Source organism: Bufo gargarizans, chromosome 3 (assembly GCF_014858855.1).
Source record: "Bufo gargarizans isolate SCDJY-AF-19 chromosome 3, ASM1485885v1, whole genome shotgun sequence".
In the NCBI taxonomy this organism is placed as follows: Eukaryota; Metazoa; Chordata; class Amphibia; order Anura; family Bufonidae; genus Bufo; species Bufo gargarizans.
Genome location: NC_058082.1, coordinates 409,999,321 through 410,026,907, shown reverse-complemented (window position 1 = coordinate 410,026,907; position 27,587 = coordinate 409,999,321). Strand labels below are relative to the sequence as shown.

At 41.7% G+C, this 27,587-nt stretch overlaps 1 protein-coding gene across 2 annotated transcripts in view; it reads left to right on the top strand.

The window, feature by feature from the left end:
• The first annotated feature begins 232 nt into the window (after positions 1-232).
• Positions 233-27,587, top strand: part of LOC122933388 (complement receptor type 1-like) — a 131,075-nt gene continuing 103,720 nt past the window's right edge. For both annotated transcript variants that reach the window (XR_006388426.1, XM_044288355.1), the window contains exons 1-4: positions 233-490; positions 6,131-6,223; positions 7,511-7,588; positions 15,366-15,434. Coding sequence is in view for 1 of the 2 variants with exons in the window: in XM_044288355.1 (XP_044144290.1) it covers positions 6,142-6,223; positions 7,511-7,588; positions 15,366-15,434 (229 nt within the window). In the remaining variant the exon portion in view is untranslated. The remainder of the gene's footprint in view (positions 491-6,130; positions 6,224-7,510; positions 7,589-15,365; positions 15,435-27,587) is intronic.

Sequence of the window (27,587 nt, the reverse complement as noted above, 5' to 3'; positions counted from 1 at the left end):
GTGTCACCTTTTTTCTTGAATATAGTGATAAAAAGTGACACATGTCAGATTTGCAAAAACTGGCCTGGAATTTAAGGTGAAAAGTGGCTTGGTAGTGAAGGGGTTAATGAATTCTGCCTTCCAGCTGAAATTAGAAGGAAGTATTAGTGAGAAATATACTTTGTTTGAATAGGCCATTTAGGTCAATATGGGTTTCAACATCAACTTGTTTACTTATGGTTTTACTGGGAGACACGCGTTTCTTGTTTCTAGTCACTCCCATGTATAAATAATGCAGTTGCCATCAGAGGTCATTCATCACCAAATACACTGTTGGGAGGTCTTGGTTTCTTCTTCTAATTTTTTCCTTCTAAAACGTTTTCTAAACCTTTTTTTTATTGTTTACATTTTTGCTTTTAATTCCACTGACAACAAAAGAGACAGCATTGTTCTTTGAGAATGCTGTGGTGACCAAGTGCCGAGGAACAGAAAGTATCCCTCAAGAAAAGAGGTAACCAAACTCTGGGAATATATGTGACCTAAAGACTCCAGAGCATACAGTAAATTTATAAGAATATATTTAATGAAAGATGACACGTTCTGCTATATTTAACCAGGAATAAGTAGTATGCATTGTGATATGTGTATACTGTTTATTATGCTGCAAGTTGTGAGACTATTAATCAATGAGGTTACATTATAATACTAGACCTTCAGTAACATGTTCATCTTGATCCTCATTAATTGAACTGAAAAACTACTGCAGGACCAATTTAGAAAAAAAATGACTAATCATAATTGCAAAGAATTACCTACTATTCAGAATCAGTGGAAAGGTAAGTCATAATCACTATGGAGACTGTAATGATTGCCGTTAATGGTTGTTACCCATATAGGAGACCTCTTAAATTGAATATCTAAAATCACCTAAGACAACTTTAACATTTTTGTTTGCCATAGAAATTAAAGTATACAGCAGTATCCAATATAGGTACTTTTATTTTTAGTCCCATATTCATTTTCCCAATTTTTATATAGAAATAGCCATAGCTTCTATTAGATAGGGCTTATTATTAGTGTGTCCCATAGGTAACTGCATGAGGCAGACCTAGAGATCTTCCTTGTATCCTGGGTCTGGTGGTTATTTCAATCCTGGAAGCTGCAGTGATTGACTGTGTACTATAGCCATGTTTCTGCCATCGATGCTGTGGGTGTCCCTACAGGATCATCCTGAAGAATATATACAGCTACAGTGGCCTGCAACAGATGTCTCTACTGCAGGTCATAAATGGGTTAAAGGGGTATTCCTATTACAAAAAGTAATTGTCTATCGTTAAGGTATGCCATTATTTTATAATTGTTGGTTGGTGATGCAGGTTCTGGGACCCCTACTGATCCTAACACTTTGCAAATAGACGTCCCATCCTAGCATTATACCATCACTTCGGATGGGAATACTTTAAAGCTGTTCATCCAAAAATAATGAAAAATGTGCCCAAAGGGAGGAATTGTGATAAAATAACAAAAGAACTTAACTACCTCTGCCGGGCATTGTAGCTTGGCTGCAGCATATACCTCATGGGGCCACTATAGATAGGTCTTGTCCTGCATGCCTCTGAGGCCAGCTGGCTCCAGCTGTGACATGGCTTTACAGGCAACTTATCTCTGCAGCCAAGTAAACCAAACCTGGTGAGAAGGACTGGAGAGTCTGGAGAATCAATGGGTTGGAGACGGGCAGACACATGGACTGTATTTCTCAGACCAAGAACAGTCATATGAATCAGACATGTGACAATCAGGCACCTGCTTTCCCAGGGCTACATTGCAGTAACCCTTTAATAACCCCTTCTCCTGTCTTCCTCCCCATGTAGAAAATAGACCCTCACTCAGAGCTTTTCACTGCTGCCAGAGAGGAAAGTGTAATGTGCACAAAATACTGATAATATTTTTCTTGCATGTACAATGCAATAATGCTGCCTTTAAAATTCCCTATTCATTGCATAGTAATACTTTTCCTGGGATAACCCCTTTTATGAGCATCAGTTATGAAGGACTTTTCATTCTGCTTAAAATAACAGATATACGGTAAGAAGGAATGAAGTGTTCTGTTAAAAAAATAATAACTAATCAATAAATGATAGATATTCAACAGAAACAGAATTGTGTGTTTCTGCTTCCTAAACGCAAATATTTAATGGAAAAGTCAACACAATGGAAGCATGGCCATTTATTTGCTAATTCTTTGGCAGCCTGTGGTCACCACTAATGAGTAGAATTAGAAAAATGCTTATTAACCGCTTCAGCCACAATGACGTACCTGTAGATTATTGTGGCTGAGTGAGGGAATGTATGGAGCAGGCTGAGCGGATGCCAGCTGTATAATCCCTTTCATTTAACCCCTCAGATGGCGGCATCTGTGAAGCTGGGCAGAGGGAGGAGGCTCTCTCTGCCTTCCGATCAGAGCCTCTGCAGTGAAATTGCTACAGTATGATTGGTTACCATGACGGTGTGGGGCCTGCTAAAGTTTCCCATGCCTGTCATGGTAAACTGCCTGTAAAACAGTATATTATTTAATTTTTTTTTATATATATGTATATATATATATATATATATATATATATACACTCACCTAAAGAATTATTAGGAACACAATACTAATACAGTGTTGGACCCCCTTTTGCCTTTTTGCCTTCAGAACTGCCTTAATTCTACATGGCATTGATTCAACAAGGTGCTGATAGCATTCTTTAGAAATGTTGGGCCCGTATTGATAGGATAGCATCTTGCAGTTGATGGAGATTTGAGGGATGCACATCCAGGGCACGAAGCTCCCGTTCCACCACATCCCAAAGATGCTCTATTGGGTTGAGATCTGGTGACTGTGGGGGCCATTTTAGTACAGGGAACTCATTGTCATGTTCAAGAAACCAATTTGAAATGATTTGAGCTTTGTGACATGGTGCATTATCCTGCTGGAAGTAGCCATCAGAGGATGGGTACATGGTGGTCATGAAGGGATGGACATGGTCAGAAACAATGCTCAGGTAGCCCGTGGCATTTAAACGATGGCCAATTGGCACTTAGGGGCCTAAAGTGTGCCCAGAAAACACCCCACACCATTACACCACCACCAGCCTACCAGCCTACACAGTGGTAACAAGGCATGATGGATACATGTTCTCAATCTGTTTACGCCAAATTTGGACTCTACCATTTGAATGTCTCAACAGAAATCGAGACTCATCAGACCAGGTAACATTTTTCCAGTCTTCAACAGTCCAATTTTGGTATGCTCGTGCAAATTGTAGCCTCTTTTTCCTATTTGTAGTGGAGATGAGTGGTACCCGGTGGGGTCTTCTGCTGTTATAGCCCACCGTTCTCTCCCATTCTAACATTCAGTTTGGAGTTCAGGAGATTGTCTTGACCAGGACCACAACCCTACATGCATTGAAGCAACTGCCATGTGATTGGTTGACTAGATAATCGCATTAATGAGAAATAGAACAGGTGTTCCTAATAATTCTTTAGGTGAGTGTATATATATATATATATATATATATATATATATATATAAAAATCATATTACCCCCTTTCCCAATTTTTCATTTAAAAATAAACAATAAAAATTAAACATAAGTATTGCCGCTTCTGAAAATGTCTGGACTCTTAACTCCTTCCTGTCATTTGACGCATTATTACATCACAGCTGGAAGTGTCTTCCCACAATTTGACATAATGAGCTGTGCATGCTCGATCAGTTCAGGGGCCCTTCTGTATCCACCGGCATAGCTGAAAACAATGATGCCGGAGGATTAACCACTTATATTCTGTAAGTGCTGACTACAGGATAAAGGAGGTATGCAGAGTGAGGGGGCTCTCTCTCCCCCCCCCCCCCCACGTTAAGATGACAGGGGGCTGATGGCTGCAATAGCAACCCAAGCATTTGCAAAGGCCTCGGAATCTGTCATGTATGGAAGCCTATGAAGTCCATAGGTCTCCTAGGCAACTGTCAGTGTGAAACTGAGTTTACATGCAGTACAATACATTATGTATTGTACTGCATTGAAACAGGGATCAGACCCCCAAAAGTTTAAGTCTCATAGTGGGACAAAAATAAATAAATAAAAGATTCCAGTCAAAAAATTTCCCTTTCCCCTCATCAAGCTATTTTTAATTTAAAAAAAAGGCATATAGTGGGGAAAATGAGTATTTGATACACTGGATATTTTGCAGGATGTTTTCCTACCTACAAAGAATAGAGAGGTCTGTAATTTTTATCATAGGTACACTTTAACTGTGAGAGCGGAATCTAAAAAAAATCCTGAAAATCACATTGTATGATTTTTAGATAATTAATTTAAATTTTATTGCATTAAATAAGTACAATAGAAAAACAGAACTTAATATTTGGTACAAAAACCTTTGTTTGCAATTACAGAGGGCAGACGTTTGCTCTAGTTCTTCTTGACCAAGTTTGCACACACTGCAGAAGGGATTTTGGGCCAATTCTTCATATAGATCTTCTCCTAATCTTTCAGGTTTCGTGGCTGACGCTCAGCTCCCTCCAAAGATTTTCGATTGGGTTCAAGTCTGGAGACCGGCTAGGCCACTCCAGGACCTTGAAATGCTTCTTACAAAGCCACTTTTAGTTGCCCTGGCTGTGTCTTTCGGGTCACTGTCATGCTGGAAGACCCAGCCACGACCCATCTTCAACGCTCTTACTGAGGAAGGAGGTTGTTGGCCAAAATCTCTCCATACATGGCACCATCCATCCTCCATTCAATACAGTGCAGTCGTCTTGTTCCCTTTGCAGAAAAGCAACCCCAAAGTATGATGTTTCCACCCCCATGCTCCATGGTTGGGATGGTGTTCTTGGGGTTGTACTCATCCTTCTTCTTCCTTAAAACACGGCGTGAGGAGTTGATACCAAAAAGTTCTATTTTGGTCTCATCCGACCACATGACCTTCTCCCATGCCTCCTCTGGATCAGCCAAATGGTAATTGGTGAACTTCAAATGGGCCTAGACATGTGGCAGCGTGCGCAGGAGGACCTTGCGTGCACTGCAGGATTTTAATCCATGACGGCGTGGTGTTTTACTAGTGGTAATCTGTAAGACTGTAGTCCCAGCTCTCTTTTTAGGTCATTGACTAGTTTCTCCTGTGCTAGAAGAGCCATGTCTTTGTCACCTTGCCTTACAAAAAACATAATATCAAGTGATAAAAAAAAAATCATAAGCACCCCTAACTAGTGCCACTTTTCCCACCAAAAAAGCTTTCAGAAAATGGCACAAAAACATAACATTTTTTTACAAAAATACGTTGAGCAAAATTAGTAAAACATAAAAAAAACTACGGTATATAAAATTGGTATCTCTGTAATTGTACTGACAAGCAGAATAAAGTTATATGAATAAATGTTATTTTTCTCGCCTGGTGCACTCCTAATTAACAAAACTCAAAAAGTAATGGCAGAGTTGCTGCCTTTTCTTTATTCTGCTTCACACAAAGCAAACTAAAAAGCAATGAAACAGTCGTATGTACCCCAAAATAGAACCAATGATAATGGCCACTCATTCATCAAAAAATAAGCTCCCACACAGCTCCATCAAGAGAAATATAATCACATAGTGGTCATTGCCACTGACATAGAAAATGGTAAATGAGATGGGCTGGCCAACCCGCACTCTTCCCCACCCATGTCAGGTCATCTTTATTCCGCCACCTCGGAAAAGTGGTGTGAGCAGGGAAAAGTCACAGATTTTGCTGCAAAACCCCTTAGCAACAAAATCTGCGTCTTAAGCACGCCAATAAAGTGGCGTATATTTCTTAATAAATGATTTCCATAGTTCTCAGAAAATTGCTGCACTGGTACCCCAGAGGCTGTTCAAAAACAAGATGGTGCCTGTAAACGAATACATAAAAATCTCTGCTGCAAAACCCCAATGGCGGTCTTTCTCTTTTGAATGGTGCTGTGTAACCAAGCAGAAGGTTATGTCCACATTTATGGCATTTCCATACCGAGTAGATCCTAGCACAAATCTGTACCTGCCCATAGCAGGTGTAGACTTCATTTTCTGTCCTGCATACAATTTTGTGTGTTACAGTCTTGGTATTCTGTGTTTTTTCAAGGCTAATATTAAACATGTTTTAGGTTTCTCAAAGATGCAGTTATTGGGAATCATGAGATGCGGCTCCACACTCCTGTTGGTCTTATTTCTGGCAAACTTAGCAGCTAGAAGTCATGGTAAGTAATTCTCACAAGAAGCTATCTATAACCACAAGGAATGTAAAACTAATTAATTCTATAATGATATAATAATGTAAAACATATTTCACTATGTTTCAGTTATAATGAATTTAATTACAATTACTATATTTTTCAGTTAGATGTTACTTTTTTGTGAGCTCTTGAGTTGTTAATCTGGATATTCTAACTGAACGAGTCTAAGGGATATGTCTCTAGGCTCCATCTTTAGTAATGAGATTGACCAATCACACTCTTTCCCAAAAATAAAATGAGAGGTCTCACGACAAGCCAATCAACTGTTGATTTCCAAAGCTGCTTAGGCCTGCTTCACACTGCCGTTTTTAGATCTGGCAGGCTGTTTCAGCAGGGAGCAGACTGACGGATCTCGCTGTATTCCAGCATTGCCAGAAGATAACTCATCGTCTGGCCCTATTGAATAGAATGCGCACAACGGTTTTTCGTCCAGCCGATTCTCGGCATGTTTGCAGGGTTACAGCTAGATCCCTACTGGTCCCCATTATAGTGAATGGGCCTGGCGGGTGTCAGGTAGCGTCCAGCACTGATGGATCCAGACATCTCTGGCAGGCTGCTCCCTGCTGGAGATGATTAACAATAGTGTGAAACTAGCCATAATTATTTTTATTAAAAAGGAAATGAATATTAATGAGCAGCCATTTTGATACAGAGATGGCATGTAAGTCAGAAGTCATATATTTTAACATGACTGGCACATTTCTGACTACTGTTTAAAAGGGTTGTCTGAGATTTTGATATTGATGACCTTTCCTCAATATTAGTCATCAATATCAGATCGGTGGGGGGGAACGACTCCTGCCGCCCCCGCTTGTCAGCTGTATGAAGAGGCCACGGCACTGTGTGAGCGCTTGGACCTCATCCTAGGCCATGTGATGTCATAGTCATCGGTCACATGGCCAAGGCTTGCTCTGACCCATTCAAGTGAATGGGGCTGAGCTGCAATCCAGAGCACAGCCGCCATACAATGTACGGCGTCCTGCTTCCTCATACAGCTGATCGGTGGGGGTGCCAGGAGTCAGACCCCACTAATCAGATATTCATGAACTATTCTGAGGATAGCTCATCACTATGTACTGGCTACACAACCCCTTTTAACCTGACGAGAGAAAATAATGTAATCACATTGCATTGCTGTAGCTCAAACTCTTCTATATCTTATATGTTATTTTTTTTTTGAGGAATTATAAAAAAAATCCAGAACATAATTTTTGCAATATACTACAATCTAACTTCTTATTTTTCATAAAGCCCAAGCTGCTAAAGATTTCAAAGATGTGGAAAGCACTACAGTTGATCTTCCACAAGTGGCTACTGTACAGTGCAAAGGTATGATACTCAAAAATGATTCATTGTTTTCACAGTAAACTGTCTGGTAGTATGGAAAGAGCCGAGAGCACCCACCTTTTTCCATAGCTCCCAAAGTGCTTTATGGAGCAGCAGTGATCAATATACCTGATGACAGTGGCGACTCTAGGAACAATATAGAGGGGGGGCACATAAGATACCACAGTCAAATATGTAGGGGGCACTAATAATTTTCACCACTTAATCATACTACGTAAATAAGTCCGGGGCTGGGCTGAGGCGGTGTGGGCCAAATTCTATATACCCTCTCTCCCCCTTCCCTACCGTGCAACAGATATTTGGAAGGACATTACCTAAATTGCTATGAAATATACAGGAGAGTACAGTAGCACATACCTTTTATATCCAGTGACATCTCCTGTCGTGTAGACTTTCCTCAATGTCTTCATTCGGGGATTAAACCAGTATGACATATTCTTTCAGCCGTGTCTCGTCTCTGCAGAGTTTCACAGATTTTTTTTTAGATTCCACACTTTACTATCATCCTCCCCTTCCTGGTGCCTAAACACTGTCATCCTGCTGCCACCTCCAATACTGAGCTAGTTCCATTCAAATGGTCCCCCATATTGATATGCTCCCAAACTGTCCTTAAGGCCTCATGCACACGACAGTTTTTTTTCACGGCCCGCAAAAACTGGGTCCGTGGGTCCGTGATCCGTGACCGTTTTTTCGTCCGTGGGTCTTCCTTGATTTTTGGAGGATCCACGGACATGAAAAAAAAGTCGTTTTGGCGTCCGCCTGGCCGTGCGGAGCCAAACGGATCCGTCCTGAATTACAATGCAAGTCAATAGGGACGGATCCGTTTGAAGTTGACACAATATGGTGCCATTTCAAACGGATCCGTCCCCATTGACTTTCAATGTAAAGTCTGGAGTTCTGTTATACCATCGGATTGGAGTTTTCTCCAATCCGATGGTATATTTTAACTTGTAGCGTCCCCATCACCATGGGAACGCCTCTATGTTAGAATATACTGTCGGATATGAGCTACATCGTGAAACTCATTTCCGACAGTATATTCTAACACAGAGGCGTTCCCATGGTGATGGAGACGCTTCAGGTTAGAATATACAAAAAAACTGTGTACATGACTGCCCCCTGCTGCCTGGCAGGTGCTGCCAGGCAGCAGGGGGCAGACCCCCCCCCCTGTTTTTAACTCATTGGTGGCCAGTGGGCCCCCCCTCCCCTGTTGTTAACTCGTTGGTGGCCAGTGTGCGCACCCCCCTCCCTCCCTCTATTGTTTTAATACATTGGGGCCAGTGTGCGCGCGCCCCCCAACCCCCCCTCTATTATTTTAATACATTGGGGCCAGTGTGCGCGCGCCCCCACAACCCCCCCCCCTCCCTCCCTCTATTGTTTTAATACATTGGGGCCAGTGTGCGCGCGCCCCCCCAACCCCCCCTCCCTCCCTCTCTCTATTGTTTTAATACATTGGGGCCAGTGTGCGCACCCCCCCAACCCCCCCCCCCCCCCTCCCTCCCTCTATTGTAATCATCATCGGTGGCAGCGGAGTAGAAGATTTTCATACTTACCTGCTTCTTGCTGCTGCGATGTCTGCGTCCGGCCGGGAGCTCCTCCTACTGGTAAGTGACAGCAATGCGCCGCACAGACCTGTCACTTACCAGTAGGAGGAGCTCCCGGCCGGACGCAGACATCGCAGCAGCAAGAAGCAGGTAAGTATGAAAATCTTCTACTCCGCTGCCACCGATGATGATTACAATAGAGGGAGGGAGGGGGGGTTGGGGGTTGGGGGGGTGCGCACACTGGCCCCAATGTATTAAAACAATAGAGGGAGGGAGGGGGGGGTTGGGGGGGCGCGCGCACACTGGCCCCAATGTATTAAAACAATAGAGGGAGGGAGGGGGGGTTGGGGGGGGGGGCGCGCACACTGGCCCCAATGTATTAAAACAATAGAGGGAGGGAGGGAGGGGGGTGCGCACACTGGCCACCAACGAGTTAACAACAGGGGAGGGGGGGGGCCGCACAATGATATTCAAACTGGGGAGGGGGGGGGGGGGGGTCTGCCCCCTGCTGCCTGGCAGCCCTGATCTCTTACAGGGGGATATGATGGGGTTAATTGTACTATCATATCCCCCTGTAAGAGATCGGGTGCTGCCAGGCAGCAGGGGGCAGTCTTGTACAAAGTTTGCAGTGTATTCTAACTAGAAGCGTCCCCATCACCATGGGAACGCTTCTGTGTTAGAATATACTGTCGGAAATGAGTTTTCACGAAGTGAAAACTTAGATAGAAAAAGCTTTTATGCAGACGGATCTTCGGATCCGTCTGTATGAAACTAAAACCTACGGCCACGGATCACGGACACGGATGCCAATCTTGTGTGCATCCGTGTTCTTTCACGGACCCATTGACTTGAATGGGCCCGTGAACCGTTGGCCGTGAAAAAAATAGGACAGGTCATATTTTTTTCACGGCCAGGAAACACGGCTCACGGATGCGGCTGCCAAACGGTGCATTTTCCGATTTTTCCACGGACCCATTGAAAGTCAATGGGTCCGTGAAAAAAAACGGAAAACGGCACAACGGCCACGGATGCACACAACGGTCGTGTGCATGAGGCCTAATGGTAATAGTGTTCCCCACAGCAGGGTTCCTCAACTCCTGCCCTCAGGGACGACCTGCTGGTCATGTGTTCAGGATTTTCTTAGTTTTGAGCAGATGATACAATTGGTGTCAGTGCATCAGGACTTACCACAGGTATTCATTCTGTGGAATACTCTCAAATCATGACCGGCAGGTAGGCCCTGAGGACTGGAGTTGAGGAACACTGCCCCACAGTACCTCCAATAGTATCCCTATTAATATGTGCTCAATAATATTGCCCCTAGCAGTAACAAGACCCCTCTATAAGATACCACTATAAGAGCATGCAGTAGTAATAAAGTCCCCTATACTGTCTGCAGTAGTTATAATACCCCCTATAGTGGTTCAAGTATTTATAATGACCCGCTGCAGTGCCCCATGTAGTTACAATGACCCTCTGTAGTGCCACTAGATAAAAGACCTAACTTCCCCCCGTAGTGCCCATATGTATAATATCCTCTGTATTATTTTAACATATAATGGCCCCTCTGTATAATTGTAATAATTAAGGCCCCTCTGTATTATTATTGTAATAATGGCCCCCATCCTTTCCAAATATGATTGCCTCCTTTGTATAATGTCCCCCAACCCCATAGTACCCCCAGTCCATGGCCCCATCCTTTCCATATATGATTGCCTCCTTTTATAATACTATAGAGTATAATCCCTGCACCATGCTATACAATATACATTATAATCCCTGCACCATGCCATACAATGTGCATTATAATCCCTGCACCATGCCATACAATATGCATTATAATCCCTGCACCATGCTATACAATATACATTATAATCCCTGCACCATGCCATACAATATACATTATAATCCCTGCACCATGCTATACAATATACATAATATTTCATACACCAAGCCGTACGATATACAGTATAACACCTACACTGTGGGTTTATGCTATATATTGTACGGCATGTTACAAGGATTATAATGTATATTGTACGGCATGGTGTATGAATTATAATGTATATTTTACAGCTTGGTGTAGGTGTTATACCGTATATTGTATGGCATGGTGTATTAAATATAATGTACATTGTATAGCATGGGACAGGGATTATACTGTATAATGTATGGCATGGTGTATCAAATATAATGAATATTGTACAGCAAATGCATGGATGTTACACCATGCTAGACAATATAACCCCTGCGCCATGCTGTACAATATACAGTATAACCCCTACACAGTGTAGAGGTATACTGTATATTGTGGGGCACAGTTTATACATACTCCCCATGAAAACACCCTGCTTGCAGCGTTCGGGTGTCCGCCTGGCCGTGCGGAGGCAGGCGGATCCGTCCAGACTTACAATGTAAGTCAATGGGGACGGATCCGTTTGAAGATGACACAATATGGCTCAATCTTCAAACGGATCCGTCCCCCATTGACTTTCAATGTAAAGTCTGGACGGATCCGTCTGAGGCTACTTTCACACTTAAATTTTTTTTTTTTACAATATAATGCAGACGGATCCGTTCTGAACGGATCCACCGTCTGCATTATATGAGCGGATCCATCTGAGACGGATCCGCTCTGAACGCAAGTGTGAAAGTAGCCTAACATGTATTGTTTATAATGTGGAGTAGAAAACTAACATATATTGTATATAATGTGAAGTAGAAAACTAACATGTATTGTTTATAATGTGGAGTAGAAAACTAACATACATTGTATATAATATGGAGTAGAAAACTAACATGTATTGTTTATAATATGGAGTAGAAAACTAACATGTATTGTTTATAATGTGAAGTAGAAAACTAACATATATTGTATATAATATGGAGTAGAAAACTAACACGTATTGTTTATAATGTGGAGTAGAAAACTAACATACATTGTATATAATGTGAAGTAGAAAACTAACATACAGTATATTGTATATAATGTGGAGTAGAAAACTAATATGTATTGTATATAATGTGAAGTAGAAAACTAACATGTATTGTTTATAATGTGAAGTAGAAAATGAATGCATTGTATATAATGTGGAGTAGAAAACTAACATACATTGTATATAATGTGAAGTAGAAAACTAACATGTATTGTATATAATGTGAAGTAGAAAACTAACATGTATTGTTTATAATATGGAGTAGAAAACTAACATACATTGTATATAATGTGAAGTAGAAAACTAACATATATTGTATATAATGTGGAGTAGAAAACTAACATGTATTGTATATAATGTGAAGTAGAAAACTAACATGTATTGTTTATAATATGGAGTAGAAAACTAACATACATTGTTTATAATGTGGAGTAGAAAACTAACATACATTGTATATAATGTGGAGTAGAAAACTAACATGTATTGTATATAATGTGAAGTAGAAAACTAACATGTATTGTTTATAATATGGAGTAGAAAACTAACATACATTGTATATAATGTGAAGTAGAAAACTAACATATATTGTATATAATGTGGAGTAGAAAACTAACATGTATTGTTTATAATGTGGAGTAGAAAACTAACATACATTGTATATAATGTGGAGTAGAAAACTAACATGTATTGTATATAATGTGAAGTAGAAAACTAACACGTATTGTTTATAATATGGAGTAGAAAACTAACATGTATTGTATATAATATGGAGTAGAAAACTAATATGTATTGTTTATAATATGGAGTAGAAAACTAACATGTATTGTATATAATATGGAGTAGAAAACTAACATATATTGTATATAATATGGAGTAGAAAACTAACATGTATTGTATATAATATGGAGTAGAAAACTAACATGTATTGTATATAATATGGAGTAGAAAACTAACATGTATTGTATATAATATGGAGTAGAAAACTAACATGTATTGTATATAATGTGAAGTAGAAAACTAACATGTATTGTATATAATATGGAGTAGAAAACTAACATGTATTGTATATAATATGGAGTAGAAAACTAACATACATTGTATATAATATGGAGTAGAAAACTAACATGTATTGTTTATAATGTGGAGTAGAAAACTAACATGTATTGTTTATAATGTGGAGTAGAAAACTAACATACATTGTATATAATGTGAAGTAGAAAACTAACATATATTGTATATAATGTGGAGTAGAAAACTAATATGTATTGTATATAATGTGAAGTAGAAAACTAACATGTATTGTATATAATGTGAAGTAGAAAATGAATGCATTGTATATAATGTGGAGTAGAAAACTAACATACATTGTATATAATGTGAAGTAGAAAACTAACATGTATTGTATATAATGTGAAGTAGAAAACTAACATGTATTGTTTATAATATGGAGTAGAAAACTAACATACATTGTATATAATGTGAAGTAGAAAACTAACATATATTGTATATAATGTGGAGTAGAAAACTAACATGTATTGTATATAATGTGAAGTAGAAAACTAACATGTATTGTTTATAATATGGAGTAGAAAACTAACATACATTGTTTATAATGTGGAGTAGAAAACTAACATACATTGTATATAATGTGGAGTAGAAAACTAACATGTATTGTATATAATGTGAAGTAGAAAACTAACATGTATTGTTTATAATATGGAGTAGAAAACTAACATACATTGTTTATAATGTGGAGTAGAAAACTAACATGTATTGTTTATAATGTGGAGTAGAAAACTAACATACATTGTATATAATGTGGAGTAGAAAACTAACATGTATTGTATATAATGTGAAGTAGAAAACTAACACGTATTGTTTATAATATGGAGTAGAAAACTAACATGTATTGTATATAATATGGAGTAGAAAACTAATATGTATTGTTTATAATATGGAGTAGAAAACTAACATGTATTGTATATAATATGGAGTAGAAAACTAACATATATTGTATATAATATGGAGTAGAAAACTAACATGTATTGTATATAATATGGAGTAGAAAACTAACATGTATTGTATATAATATGGAGTAGAAAACTAACATGTATTGTATATAATATGGAGTAGAAAACTAACATGTATTGTATATAATGTGAAGTAGAAAACTAACATGTATTGTATATAATATGGAGTAGAAAACTAACATGTATTGTATATAATATGGAGTAGAAAACTAACATGTATTGTATATAATATGGAGTAGAAAACTAACATGTATTGTATATAATATGGAGTAGAAAACTAACATGTATTGTATATAATGTGAAGTAGAAAACTAACATGTATTGTTTATAATGTGGAGTAGAAAACTAATATGTATTGTTTATAATATGGAGTAGAAAACTAACATGTATTGTATATAATATGGAGTAGAAAACTAACATGTATTGTTTATAATATGGAGTAGAAAACTAACATGTATTGTATATAATATGGAGTAGAAAACTAACATGTATTGTATATAATATGGAGTAGAAAACTAATATGTATTGTTTATAATATGGAGTAGAAAACTAACATGTATTGTATATAATATGGAGTAGAAAACTAACATGTATTGTATATAATATGGAGTAGAAAACTAACATGTATTGTTTATAATATGGAGTAGAAAACTAACATGTATTGTATATAATGTGAAGTAGAAAACTAACATACATTGTATATAATGTGGAGTAGAAAACTAACATGTATTGTATATAATATGGAGTAGAAAACTAACATGTATTGTATATAATGTGAAGTAGAAAACTAACATGTATTGTATATAATGTGAAGTAGAAAACTAACATGTATTGTATATAATGTGAAGTAGAAAACTAACATGTATTGTTTATAATGTGGAGTAGAAAACTAATATGTATTGTTTATAATATGGAGTAGAAAACTAACATGTATTGTATATAATATGGAGTAGAAAACTAACATGTATTGTATATAATGTGAAGTAGAAAACTAACATGTATTGTTTATAATGTGGAGTAGAAAACTAATATGTATTGTTTATAATATGGAGTAGAAAACTAACATGTATTGTATATAATGTGAAGTAGAAAACTAACATACATTGTATATAATATGGAGTAGAAAACTAATATGTATTGTTTATGCTTACATTGAGCTATAAAGTATTTCAGAACTGCTATAGGACTGTCTTGTATTAATGCAGTCTAATTTTTTATTTCTGGAAACATTTTCCTTTTTCAATTACAGGCGATTGTATAAAAGAGGCAGAGGATTCTGACATTCCAAAGCAGTTTCGTTCTGACATACCAATTACAGGTATTGTAATCTCCTACTAGAAATGAAAGCCAATGATTAACTCATGTCCTGTGATGAAACTGCAAGTGACCATCTGATGTGCAGTGGCAAAGGGTGAAATGCAGTTCTCCAGAGCTTTCTTTCTAGCGGCACCCAACCACTTTAATTAAAGGGGTTTTCTGATTATCTGATTGGTATGATTGCGACATCCAGGACCCCCGTCGATCAGCTGTTTGAGAAGGCAGCGACGCTTGCATTAGCAACACGGCCTTCTCCAGCTTTTCCTAGGCTGTGTGATGTCATATGTTATACCAAGCACAGCTGCTATACCATGCATGGAGCTGTGAGTGGTGAGCCGAAAGAAGCCTATGACACTATTGCGAGCACCACTGCCTTCTCAAACAGCTGATCTATGGGGATCCTGGGTGTCGGACCCTCACAAATCTAATACTGATGACCTATCCAGAGGTCATCAGTAAAAAAAAACTAAAAAAAAAACACTTGGAAAACCCCTTTGAGAACTATGTATTACCTATTAATGCAGACATTATCCATACTTGTTGACTCACACATGGTCCATTAGTCTCCCAAGATAAGGGAAAGTTCCCCAATACCTAGCACAGTGATGGTGAACCTTCTAGAGACCGAGTGCCCAAACTGCAACCCTACAACCCACTTATTTATCGTAAAGTGCCAACATAGCAATTTAACCTGCATACTACAGTCCAATATAGTATATCTTCCATGTACTTTATAATTTAGCTATAATAGCCAGCCTACATTCAAGGTGCTTCCTGTGCCAATCATAGTGTGCCCTGTGCTGATGAATGGCAGGAAAAGTCTAAGGACTTTTTCCAGTGCATGGGTTCTCACAGAGAGGGCTCTGAGTGCCGCCTCTGGCACCCGTGCCATAGGTTCCACACCACTGACTTAGCAGAAGAGACAAGTCCTCAACAATTGTTGCTGGCACCTGCCACTAGGGGGAGCTTGCGCCATATGTTGTTTTTTTTGCTCCCTCTTGCAGCAGTAGGAGCTGTACTTATTCATTGCAGCTGCCCCATGTGGCGGCTGCGTGTATGGAATCAGGGGATTTGGAGTGCTGTCTCGCAAAGTTCTTAGTCTGTTTGCAGTATATGCATTATTGTAACAGCGGCTGCTGTGCGCCTCTGTTCCCCTGCTTACTGCAGCGCTCCCGAGCACAGTGTTCAGCGGTGATCTGCGGCCGGTGCTTCCAATTCACCACTGCAGTCCTGGGCTCTGTCTCTGTGGGTGCTATTGTTCTGGGATCCGCTCTCAGCCCTGGCCACAGCATGCTTGCTGTTTGTTTCCTGTAGCACTTCCTTAAGGGCCGGTCCAAGGTTGCCTTTATTGTGTCCCTGCCGTCTGATGAGGCCCTTGCTTGTGCAAATCCTATTTGGGAACATGGAGGTCCAGAGACCACTAATCTGCAGTCCTTCCTGGCTACCTTCCGGCTGGTCTTTGAAGAGCCCGGCCACACATCCTCCCCTGCATCAGCACTGCTGCGTCTACAACAGGGTTCCTCGTCTGTAGGTCAGTACGCCATCCAGTTTCGTACCCTGGCTGCCGAACTTGCATGGAACAGTGAGGCTCAACTGGCAGTGTTGTGGGAGGGCCTTTCTGACCGTATTAAGGATGAATTAGCTAGTCGCGTCCGTCTGTCTACTCTGAATGACCTGATCACATTGGCCACAAAGATAAATATGCATTTCAGGGAATGTTCTAAAGAGGTTGCATGCGCCAGAAGACCACCTTGTTTGGCTCCATCCTTCCAGAGGCCGGTTCTTCCTCTAGTGTCCACCCCATCTGAAGAGCCCATGCAAATAGAGCTCCTTCGATTGTACCTGTAGACCTGGACTTCCGCAGCAGTATGCCAGTTTTGCAGATGTCTTCAGTAAGAAAAAGGCCAAGACCCTGCCTCCTCATTGTCTTTATGATTGTCCAACTGACCTTCTGCCTGGTGCCACTCTTCCTCGCTGTCGAGTCTACCCACTCTCACTTCCTGAGACCCAAGCGATATCTGATTTACATCAAGGAGAATCTTGAGGTCACTTGAGCAACACTGTCAGAACCCACAAAGCCACACTCCCGGTGCTCCACGTCCTGCCTATTCTCCTCTCTCCTCCCATTTGTCCTCCACTTCAGCTTCCACCGTGCCATCGTCGCATTTATCTGGCAGAAGGCAGGCTTCTGTGGCCCAAATGTTCGAGCGTAAAAAGTTGATGACGCCGGATAACCCTCTTGCCCAACGGCAGACCGCTAGCTTGTCGGAACTGCTAGCCCGCAAACTACTGCCATATAAACTGGTGGACTTATGGCACCCGCAACTGAAGATCCCCGGAAGGAAATATTTCTCCCAGAAGGGCATCCATGAACTATTTGGCCACGTTCAGTGACAAGTGAATATATCTCTGGCACACAGTGTCGGTGCCAAGATACATCTGACCACAGAGACGTGGTCTAGCAAACATGGGCAGAAAAGGTACATAACTTTTACTGCCCACTGGGTGAAACTTCTGACGGCCGTCAAACATATAACCCATGGCACCTGTGTGGATTTGGTGTTACCGCCACGGATTGCATGCAGGCCTGCCTCTTCTTCTCCTCCTCCTACTCCATCGTCCATCTCCTTCGCGGCTGACTCCTCCTTTTCCACTGCTACCACCTCTTCCGCTGCACCCCCCAAGCTCGCCAAAAACTATTCGAAGTCCCAGGTGAGAGGCTGCCATGCTGTGCTGTGGCTGTTGTGCCTGGAAGCCAATAGCCATACCGGTCCTGCACTGCTTTCAGATCTGTGGTCACAGGCCAATCGGTGGCTAACCCTGCTCAAATTGACAGTTGGTAAAGTGGTGTGCAACAACAGTGCCAATCTGCTGAGCGCGCTGAAACAGGGCAAAATGACACACGTGCCGTGCATGGCACATGTCCTAAACTTAGTTGTGCAGCGATTCATTGCCAAATACCCCGGGGTCCAGGACATCTTGCAGCAGGCCAGGAAAATCTCTGGCTATTTTAGAAGATCTTACACAGCCATGGCTCTCCTTGCTGACGTTCAGCGGTGACACCATCAGACGTCTGATTTGTGACAGCCCGACGTGCTGGAACGCCACCTTGTATATGCTTGATAGGCTGCTCTAGCAGCAACGTGCCGTTAATGACTACCTGAACTCTGCAGCATTACCGATTCTGGGGAGCTTGGTTTCTTTTCACAGCCCCAGCAGCTGCTCATGGGCAACGCATTCAGACTTCTGCGGCCATTTGATGAGATCACCAAACTGGTCAGTCGCAGCCAGGGCACCATCAGTGACATCGTACCTTACGCCTTCTTTCTGGAGCGTGCATTGCGTCATGTCATTGATCAAGCCGTCGAGAAACAAGGGCTGGAAGATGAGGAAATCGCAATGCTTAATGAATTTCAAGGGGTGGCTACTCCATCTGAGACAAGTCCGCAGGAATATGAAAAGGAGTCAGAGGAGGATGGTGGCTGGGGGAGGAGGAGGAGGAGCAAGAAGAGCAGGCTTTGAGTGGGAATTTCAACTTTTCGGGGATCCCTGGTGTTGTCCGTGGCTGGGGGTAGGAGACCGAGGATGACATTCTCCTGGGCGATGAGCAGGAGCCAGGGCGCTCTACCGCTTCCAATTTAGTGCAAATTGGGGCCGTCATGCTCCAGTGTTTGAAGAGGGACCCCCGTATAAAAAGCATAAAGGGCAAGGACCAGTACTGGGTGGCAACGTACTTAAACCCCCGGTACAAACACAAAATGGCGGACATCTTACGAGCATCACAGAGGGCTGTCAGAATGCAGCATTTCCAGGCCTTGCAGCTAGTGATGCTGCATTCTGCTGTTGCAGGCGCTGGCATAGGAATTTCCGCCCACAGCGAAACATGTGCGGGTACCAATCCTACCGTGCCTGCAAGAAGAGGGCGGTTTGAAGATGTGTTGGTCACTTCGGATATGAGATAATTCTTGCAGCCAACCCATCGACAACCGCCCTCTGGATCCAGCATCAGGGAACGCCTAGACCAACAGGTGTCCGACTACATCGGGTTAACGGCTGATGTGGAAAATTTGTGATCTACACTACTCATGAACAGCGCCATCTATTGGTTTCATATTCTTATGACAAGACTAATAGTATTGTCATAAGACTATGAAACCAATAGATGGCACTGTTCATCTTGTTGGGGTGCTAGTAAGTGGGGCACACTGCTCAACAGAGTCCACACACTGTGTAGCACTTAGCCTATAATAGCCTGCGCTAACACTGAGCTGTATATTGGATTGCTGCTATCATTCACACATCTTCTAGCACTTTATCAGCGGTTATATAAGCTTGCTAGGTTGCATCTGAGGACTATTGCCCTGCTTGTAATGACTCATGAACAGCACCATCTATTGGTTTTATAGTCTTATGACAAGACTATGAATCCAATAGATGGTGCTGTTCATGAGTAGTGTAGATCGCAAATATTCTAATCGTGAATTTTTACCGTGAATTTGCTATGCAAAAGGCTACACTAATAATCTTGTCATAAGACTATGAAACCAATAGATGGCGCTGTTCATGACTCATGAACAGCCTCATCTATTGGTTTCATAGTCTTATGACACTACTATTACTCTTGTCATAAGAATATGAAACCAATAGATGTCGCTGTTCATGAGTCGTGTAGATTGCAAATTTTTCATGCAAATGTTTTTTCAGCTGAAAAACAAGGCAGATTCTGCTCATTTGCATGTCTTTCCCATATACCCATGTTTATGCAAATTCGTTTTTACATGACAAAACTGTATAGAAAGGTTATTGAAAATTATGTTAGGACAATCAGTAAACTTTGTCTCCCTAATAATATTGATATAGGTGCGAAGGTCCACCCAAGCCATCCAACAGATCTGAAGTAACTTTGAGGCTTACTAGCTCTCATTCAGATGAGAGATGGTTTGGAATGTTTCATAGTGCACAAGGCTGCCATTGTAAGGTATGCTGACTAAGCCTGTTATCTGTCTCATGGATAGATTGATGGCTTGCACAAACTTGGCTTTTGACATATAGCCTTTGTGTGGTTGTCTATTGTATGTCGTAGATAATAGGAGTCCAAGAAGCATCCAGCTACCACCTAATCAAGATGTGTTTTGATCAAAATATATTGACTAAGTGTCTCAGATATTATTATATCAGAGTGAGGACTTTGTCCATATATAGTGCTTGCATCTACTTTACTAAGTGCATTATTATCTTATTTCTGTGGTTTTCTATGTTCCTAACTAGGCAAATATAACAACTTTACAATTAATTCACTTTATCTGCAGTGCCTGGTTTATCAGATTTGACAAAGGGTCACATGACCTGTGATGTCAGCTTCTCTCCCTGCTCTGATAAAGTTTGTTTACAAGCTTGTAAACGAGATGTCACTGTTCTGGCCATGCCCCCTCCCTTCACTGCCGAGCTGTCTGCTCTCTCCTAGGATTCCTAACCCCTTCAGCTGCACAGACTGGGTAGCTGCAGGCAGTGACAATTCTGGGCACAGGAGCTGACAGACTAGAGAGAGCATTGCACAAGAAGGTAGGGGGAAGATCCTGTGTGTATTAGCAGTGTCATTATACAGGTGGGACTTGTAGTTCTACATTTACAAGTTGCTGTTGATTCTCCCAGCACTCAGGGCAGCTCTTGTATCCACTCCCTTAGCAGTGTCATTATACAGCTGGGACTTGTAGTCCTACACATACAACATGCTGCTGAGTCGCCAAGCAGGCAGACATGTCACTCAGGGCAGCTCTTGTATCCACTCCCTTAGCAGTGCAGGGGGAGGGGCAGAGGTTGTTGTTATTGCATGTAAACAAGGGCCAGAAAAGAACCAGGGAAATGAGGAAATATATATTTTTTGCATAAAACTTGCTTAGCTTAGTTATATATTGCTGCCCATCAGATTTTCTTTCAGTGCTATATTTTTTTTTTTCCCATAACTCGGACAACCCCTTTAAGGATAGAAGGCTTATAACATTAAATAACATTTTTCAAGAAAATCTCCAAAACTGACTTTTTTTTAAGGACCAATTCAGTTCATAAGAGGCTTTGAGATGCCTATATAAATGCACCCATTTTAGAAACTGCAACCCTCAATTTATTCAAATTATTTAAAACTGTTGCTAACCATTTAGGTGTTCCACAGGAATTAAAGCAAAATGAAGCTGAAATTTAAATATGTTTTTTTTTTTGCAGCTTCCTTGTTAATCCATTTTTTTCTGTAACACGGTAAGGGTTAATAGCAGACCAAACCTCAATACTGATAATTTATAAATGTCAGTTTATAGAAATATCCCATATATTGCCCTAATGTGCTAACTGACTCAAACACAGTCCTCAGAAATGAATGTGCGTCTTATGGGTTTTAGGGTCCTGATTTTAAAAGGATGTTTTTCAGACACGTTTGCAAACGCATTAAACAGCCAAAATATAAGAAATACTAAAGAAATGACTAAATAATAAAATGTGCTACACATTTTCTCCTGAATACAGCAACACCTAATATGTGGATGTAAACTGCTGTGTGGGCACACTGTGGGTCTCAGAAGTGAAGGAACGCCATTTGAATCCTGGAGGGCAGATTTTACTGGAATGGTATTTGGGTGTCATGTCACATATGTAGAGACCCCTGGATACCCATGCAGTGGAAACCGTCAAAAAATTATCCCATTTTGGAAACGGCACCCCTCAAAGAATTTATCAAGGAGTGTAGTGAGCAGTTTGTCTCCACCGTCTATTCATAACATTTATTTTTAACACTGGGCCAGCCATGAAAATTATATATTTTTTCAAATAAAACATTTCTTTAGTCCTGATTTTTTCATTTTCACAACAGGTAATAGAAGAAAATACACCACACAATTTGTTATACAATTTCCCCTGAAATGCCAGAAGTGCCCCATGTGTTGTCATAAACTGCTGTAGGCAGTGACATAGCTATAGGGGTTGCAGTGGTCGCAATTAAGACTGAGCCCCTAATCCAGGGGGCCCACAGGTCACCGCCAATTACTGTATCTTTCGTTTTATAAGACGCAATATGTCTTATAAAACAAATACTAGTGAGTGCTTCCATTATGGAAGCTCTCCCTAGTATGTAGCAGGCAGAGGGAGAGGTAAGTGAAGAGCTGCACACACCCATATTCCGCTAAACTGTTCTGACTAAGTACAGTGTCAGGACTTAGAGTGCACTATGATCTGAAGTTGTACACAGTCAGGTCACAGTGCTGTGCGGGCCCCGAGAACACCAGGAGCTGAGAATGCAGGAAAAAAACTCCAGACCTGCAGGGTAGCGGCGGAGCAGGAGAGGTGAGTAAATTTATTTTGAGTCTGATCTGAGTATCTGATATGGGGGTCTGATCTGAGTATCTGATATGGGGGTCTGATCTGAGGATCTGATATGGGGGTTTCGATCTGAGGATCTGATATGGGGGTCTAATGTGGGGTTCTGATCTAAGGTCTGATATGGGGGAGGTCTAACATTTAGGTCTGATGGGGGTCTCATCTGAGGTTTGATATGGGGGTCTGAGGATCTGATATGGAGGTTTGAGGATCTGATATGGGGGTTTGAGGATCTGATATAGGGGTTTGAGGATCTGATATAGGGGTTTGAGGATCTGATATAGGGGTTTGAATATCTGATATGGGGGTTTGAGGATCTGATATGGGGGTTTGAGCATCTGATATAGAGGTTTGAGGATCTGATATAGAGGTTTGAGGATCTGATATGGGGGTTTGAGGATCTGATATGGGGGTTTAATTTGAGGTCTGATATGGGGGTCTGATCTGAGGTGTGATATGGGGCTGTGGTCTGAGGATCTGATATGGCGGTCTGATCTGAAAGGTAAGGGGGTATTTTTGTACTGACACACATTATATGGGAGCATTTGTTGCACTGGCAAACAGTATAAGGTGGTATTTTTGTACTGGTGCACACTAAAAGGGGTATTTTTTGTACTGGTGCACATTAAAAGGGGGCATTTATCTACTGGCACACATTATAAGGAGAATTATTACCACTGGGGGAATACAGGGAACAAGATTACTAGTTTAGGCATTATAGAAGCGTTATTACTGGTGTAAGGCCCTAACACTTTCTATTGGCTCCATCTTTCCTGTCTATGTCAGTCTGTTTGTTTCTATCTTTGCAGCTGACTCATCCTCCCCCTCCCCTCTCCACAGACTTCTATGTAAACTTCAAATCTGATCCTTAAATGGTATTTCTGTCTTGCTGTCGCAAATGCTGGACATTTGATTGCTCTTTCTTGATAATTGCCATGTGTACATGTGTTCATCATTTAGTGAGTGATCACCTCTTTTATGTAGCACATAACATTATTGTTTTTCAGGAGGACATCACCCTGTATCAATAGGAATGTGCTGCCGGCAAACAAATAAATCTGTCTATACTGTAAATTCAGCTATCACCTCTGCTTATGCAATGGGTGCCTCCCCCTAGGGCCCTCTATGTCACGCATCCCAGGTGTAGGAATTGCTGAGTGGTATGTTGTGGTCAAATAACAAATTTAGATAAAATTAAGGACGACCACCTAAGTCAAACAGAAGAATTGTGTAATAAGTGGTCAAAATTAAAACTTAACATTTAATTGGAATATTTAGAAAATTGGTCCCAAGATATAGAGATACATTAACATTAACATAAACAAGAAGCAACGCGGCGGGTTGCCAAACAGGAAAAACTGGTACCCAAAACCAAGTCATACACTAAAAAGAGATGCTCGGTGGCACCAGAATGATAACCGGTTGGTCCTACCACTCAGATGAAAGGCTTCTGGATCCACAATTGTCCGGCTGGTGTTGATAGATGTGCACACCGTTGCTGTGGCAATTGCATAATACAGGGTGGTCTGTAGTGCTGGTTGGCCCTAGTAATGCCCTAGAGCCCTACACTGGCCTATGTGACCGGATAGCGGTGAGCCGCCACCAGTCACCTACAGGCTACATCAGCCCAGGCGTCTCAGATAGTTATTAGGAGAGGGGCTCTACATCTTGACCCCCCTCTTCCCTCATAGCTAACCAGCCCACTTTGATCCATATCTGGATCGTGGTGAAACTTTGCCTCTGTGCAGAGCGCACAATTGACATCTTTGTCAGTGCACCCTGCACAGGTTCAGCCCAAGCAGACCGTGTTTCCCCTGATGAGCCTGTTACTCATCTTTTTCAGCGAAACGTGCATGTAGGGATCAGGTAAGCGAGGGCCTTCTAGGGCGCACAAATTCTAGGGTGAGGTTCCTGTAGGTGACTGGTGGCGGCTCACCGCTATCCAGGAAACATAGGCCAGTGTAGGGCTCTAGGGCATTAGTAGGGCCAGCCAGCAATACAGACCACCCTGTATTACGCAATTGCCACAGCAACGGTGTGCACATCTATCAACACCAGCCGGACAATTGTGGATCCAGAAGCCTTTCATCTGAGTGGTAGGACCAACCGGTTATCATTCTGGTGCCGCAGAGCATCTCTTTTTAGTGTATGACTTGGTTTTGGGTACCAGTTTTTCCTGTTTGGCAACCCGCCGCGTTGCTTCTTGTTTATGTTAATGTTAATGTATCTCTATATCTTGGGACCAATTTTGTAAATATTCCAATTAAATGTTAAGTTTTAATTTTGACCACTTATTACACAATTCTTCTGGTATGTTGTGGTCTAAAATGTCTCTTTATGTGTGTCACTGTGCTCCTACCTGGATACCACTGGACCCCAGGCTTTGGCTGCAAAGCAATAAATAAAGGGAATAATTGAGGGATTAAGGAAGAACTTGAGTCCAGACCTTGAGATGAAGATCAACTTAAGTAAACGTTTTTCCAAAACAGATTTTTGACTTTATCTTGGTTCCAGCAGGCTTTAGCATTAAAATGGCAGGCAAACTCAACTCTGCTATATCTGTGTCATGCCCTGCTCAGGTTATGTGAGGAGGTCTGCCAGGTTAGCAGCACGTGTGTAGTTTTTTGTTTTTGTTTTGGAGTTGAGCTGTATCCGCCTCCCTTCAGGTGCACTGGGTGGGGTCATTTGTATGAGTTTACATTACGCCCCTTCCCAGTGGCCTGTGCGGGTTATAGCTTCTATCTTGCTCAGTGGAAGGAAGGAAGGAAGGAAGGAAAGAAGGAAAGAAGGTTTTGCTGTATCTGCTCTGTGATAAAATACGTTGGTTTTGTTTTCTTGTGTGTGTTCTGTCTAGGCTGTTAGAGAGAGACGCCAGCCTCCTCCAGGTCTGAGGAAGCAAGCTGTCTTTTTCCCCCTGTCACCATCTTAGGGAATCTTCAGCCTTACGCACGGGGGCACGTTTATTCCCACCTCTAGGGTCTGAACGTGGGCACAGAAGTCTAAGGAGAGCTGGTAGGGATTTGTAAGGAGGTGACCTTTATCCTCAGCTTCTGGCCTAGACACTTGTTTGTGGATTTCTGTTGTATCTTGTATCCTGTCCAGCTTGACAATCTGACTCTGCTGTCCTGACAAGTTTAATTAGTGTCCTTGCTTTCTTCGTGATGCTGTGCTTCACTCCTTGGTCGGTCTTATGTTCAGCCAAGGGATGTGGTAGGATTCGGTGAGCTCTAACCTGGAGTCCCTACCAGCACACACACACTAACACTAGCACTAGCACTAGAACCACTTCTAACTGGTCCTCACCCTTCCTCCAGGAAATAGGACTCGCCAACTTCTCTCCAGAGGGGGTTTAGAATGGAATGGTTAGCTCCATTCTACATAATTAAAGCTCTGCCGGGTTTGCTACCACCTGCTGGTAAACCAGGCATATTACATGTTATAAACAGTTGCAAACATTATTATAGATGCACGTTATGGAGAAGAACTGGAACATAATGCATAGACATAAGGACAGTAGCAGGGTGTAGGAGTGGCAACACCACTCAAGGGTGTTATACTTACAATCATACAATTATCACTAACATTTAGTTTGTTTCCAATCATTTCCTGGGCATCAGCCTATGGAAAAGGGCCATTATATTCATTTGTACTATAGATCTATGCAAAGTTATGTGAAAGTGCACTAACCATTGAACTGTGATTACTAGTTCTGGTAAGGTTATGAATGGGACAGGGACAAGAGGATAAATTTGGTTTCAATGTGAATGAATTGTAGAAAGTGAGAGGATAATAAAGAGAAACAACTAATAAGCACTCTCGAGCCCTGGATAGCAAAGAGGTAACATCGGGACCAGAAATCTTAATCGGAATGTCATCACCAAGAAGTGAAAGATATGGAGCTATGGGATAGTATACTGTAGCTAAAAAAGCAGAGGTTCCTGAGCAGAGATTTGAGGGGGAGAATAAGAGCTGTACAAGTTTGAGACCAGGGGCGTTGCTAGGGTCTGAAGACATCTGGGGCATGAGCCCCCGTGAAGCCCCCGTGAAGCCACGCCCCCCACCCCATGAAGCCATGCCCTCATCGCCACCGGGGGGGAAGCCTTCATAGTAGTTATTAACCCCTTTCAGCAGTCCCTCCTTCAGTGAATGGGGGACTGCTGAAAGGGGTTAATAACTACAGTGAAGGGCCTAGCCATCTGGGCAACCCCACAGACCATCCTAACCTATGGTCAGCCTTATTTACAATTAAGCAAACTCCCCAACTATAAACTAATCACAGATTGTGCTGCTGGGATGCCAGAATCAGTTGTGATCTGTGAAGGAACCCATCAACAAGTGTAGGAAGTTGGAACCCATCAACCCCCCATTGTACTTGTTCCGCTACTTGCAGGCTGCAAGGGCATGAGTTCAGAACTTCAGTCACTTCGGTCAGTAATTCTGTTCTGCGGCGCGTGATCCCGCGAGACCCATGACCTCCCGCGGCGGGTTTTGCTGGATCATGCACCGCAGAACCGAGTTGCGGACCGAAGTGACTAAAGTTCTGAACTCATGCCCGCGTAGCCTGCAAGTAGCGGAGCAAGTACAAGGGGGTTTGGGGGATGATCTGTGGGTTTGCCCAGATGGCTAGGAATAGCCTAATAAAAACGGCCATTGTCCCATTTAACGTGTTTTTCTGTGGTACCATTGACTTTCAATGGGTCCGTGGAAAAATCGGAAACTTCACCGTTTGGCAGCCGCGTCCGTGATCCGTGTTTCCTGGCCGTGAAAAAAATATGACCTGTCCTATTTTTTT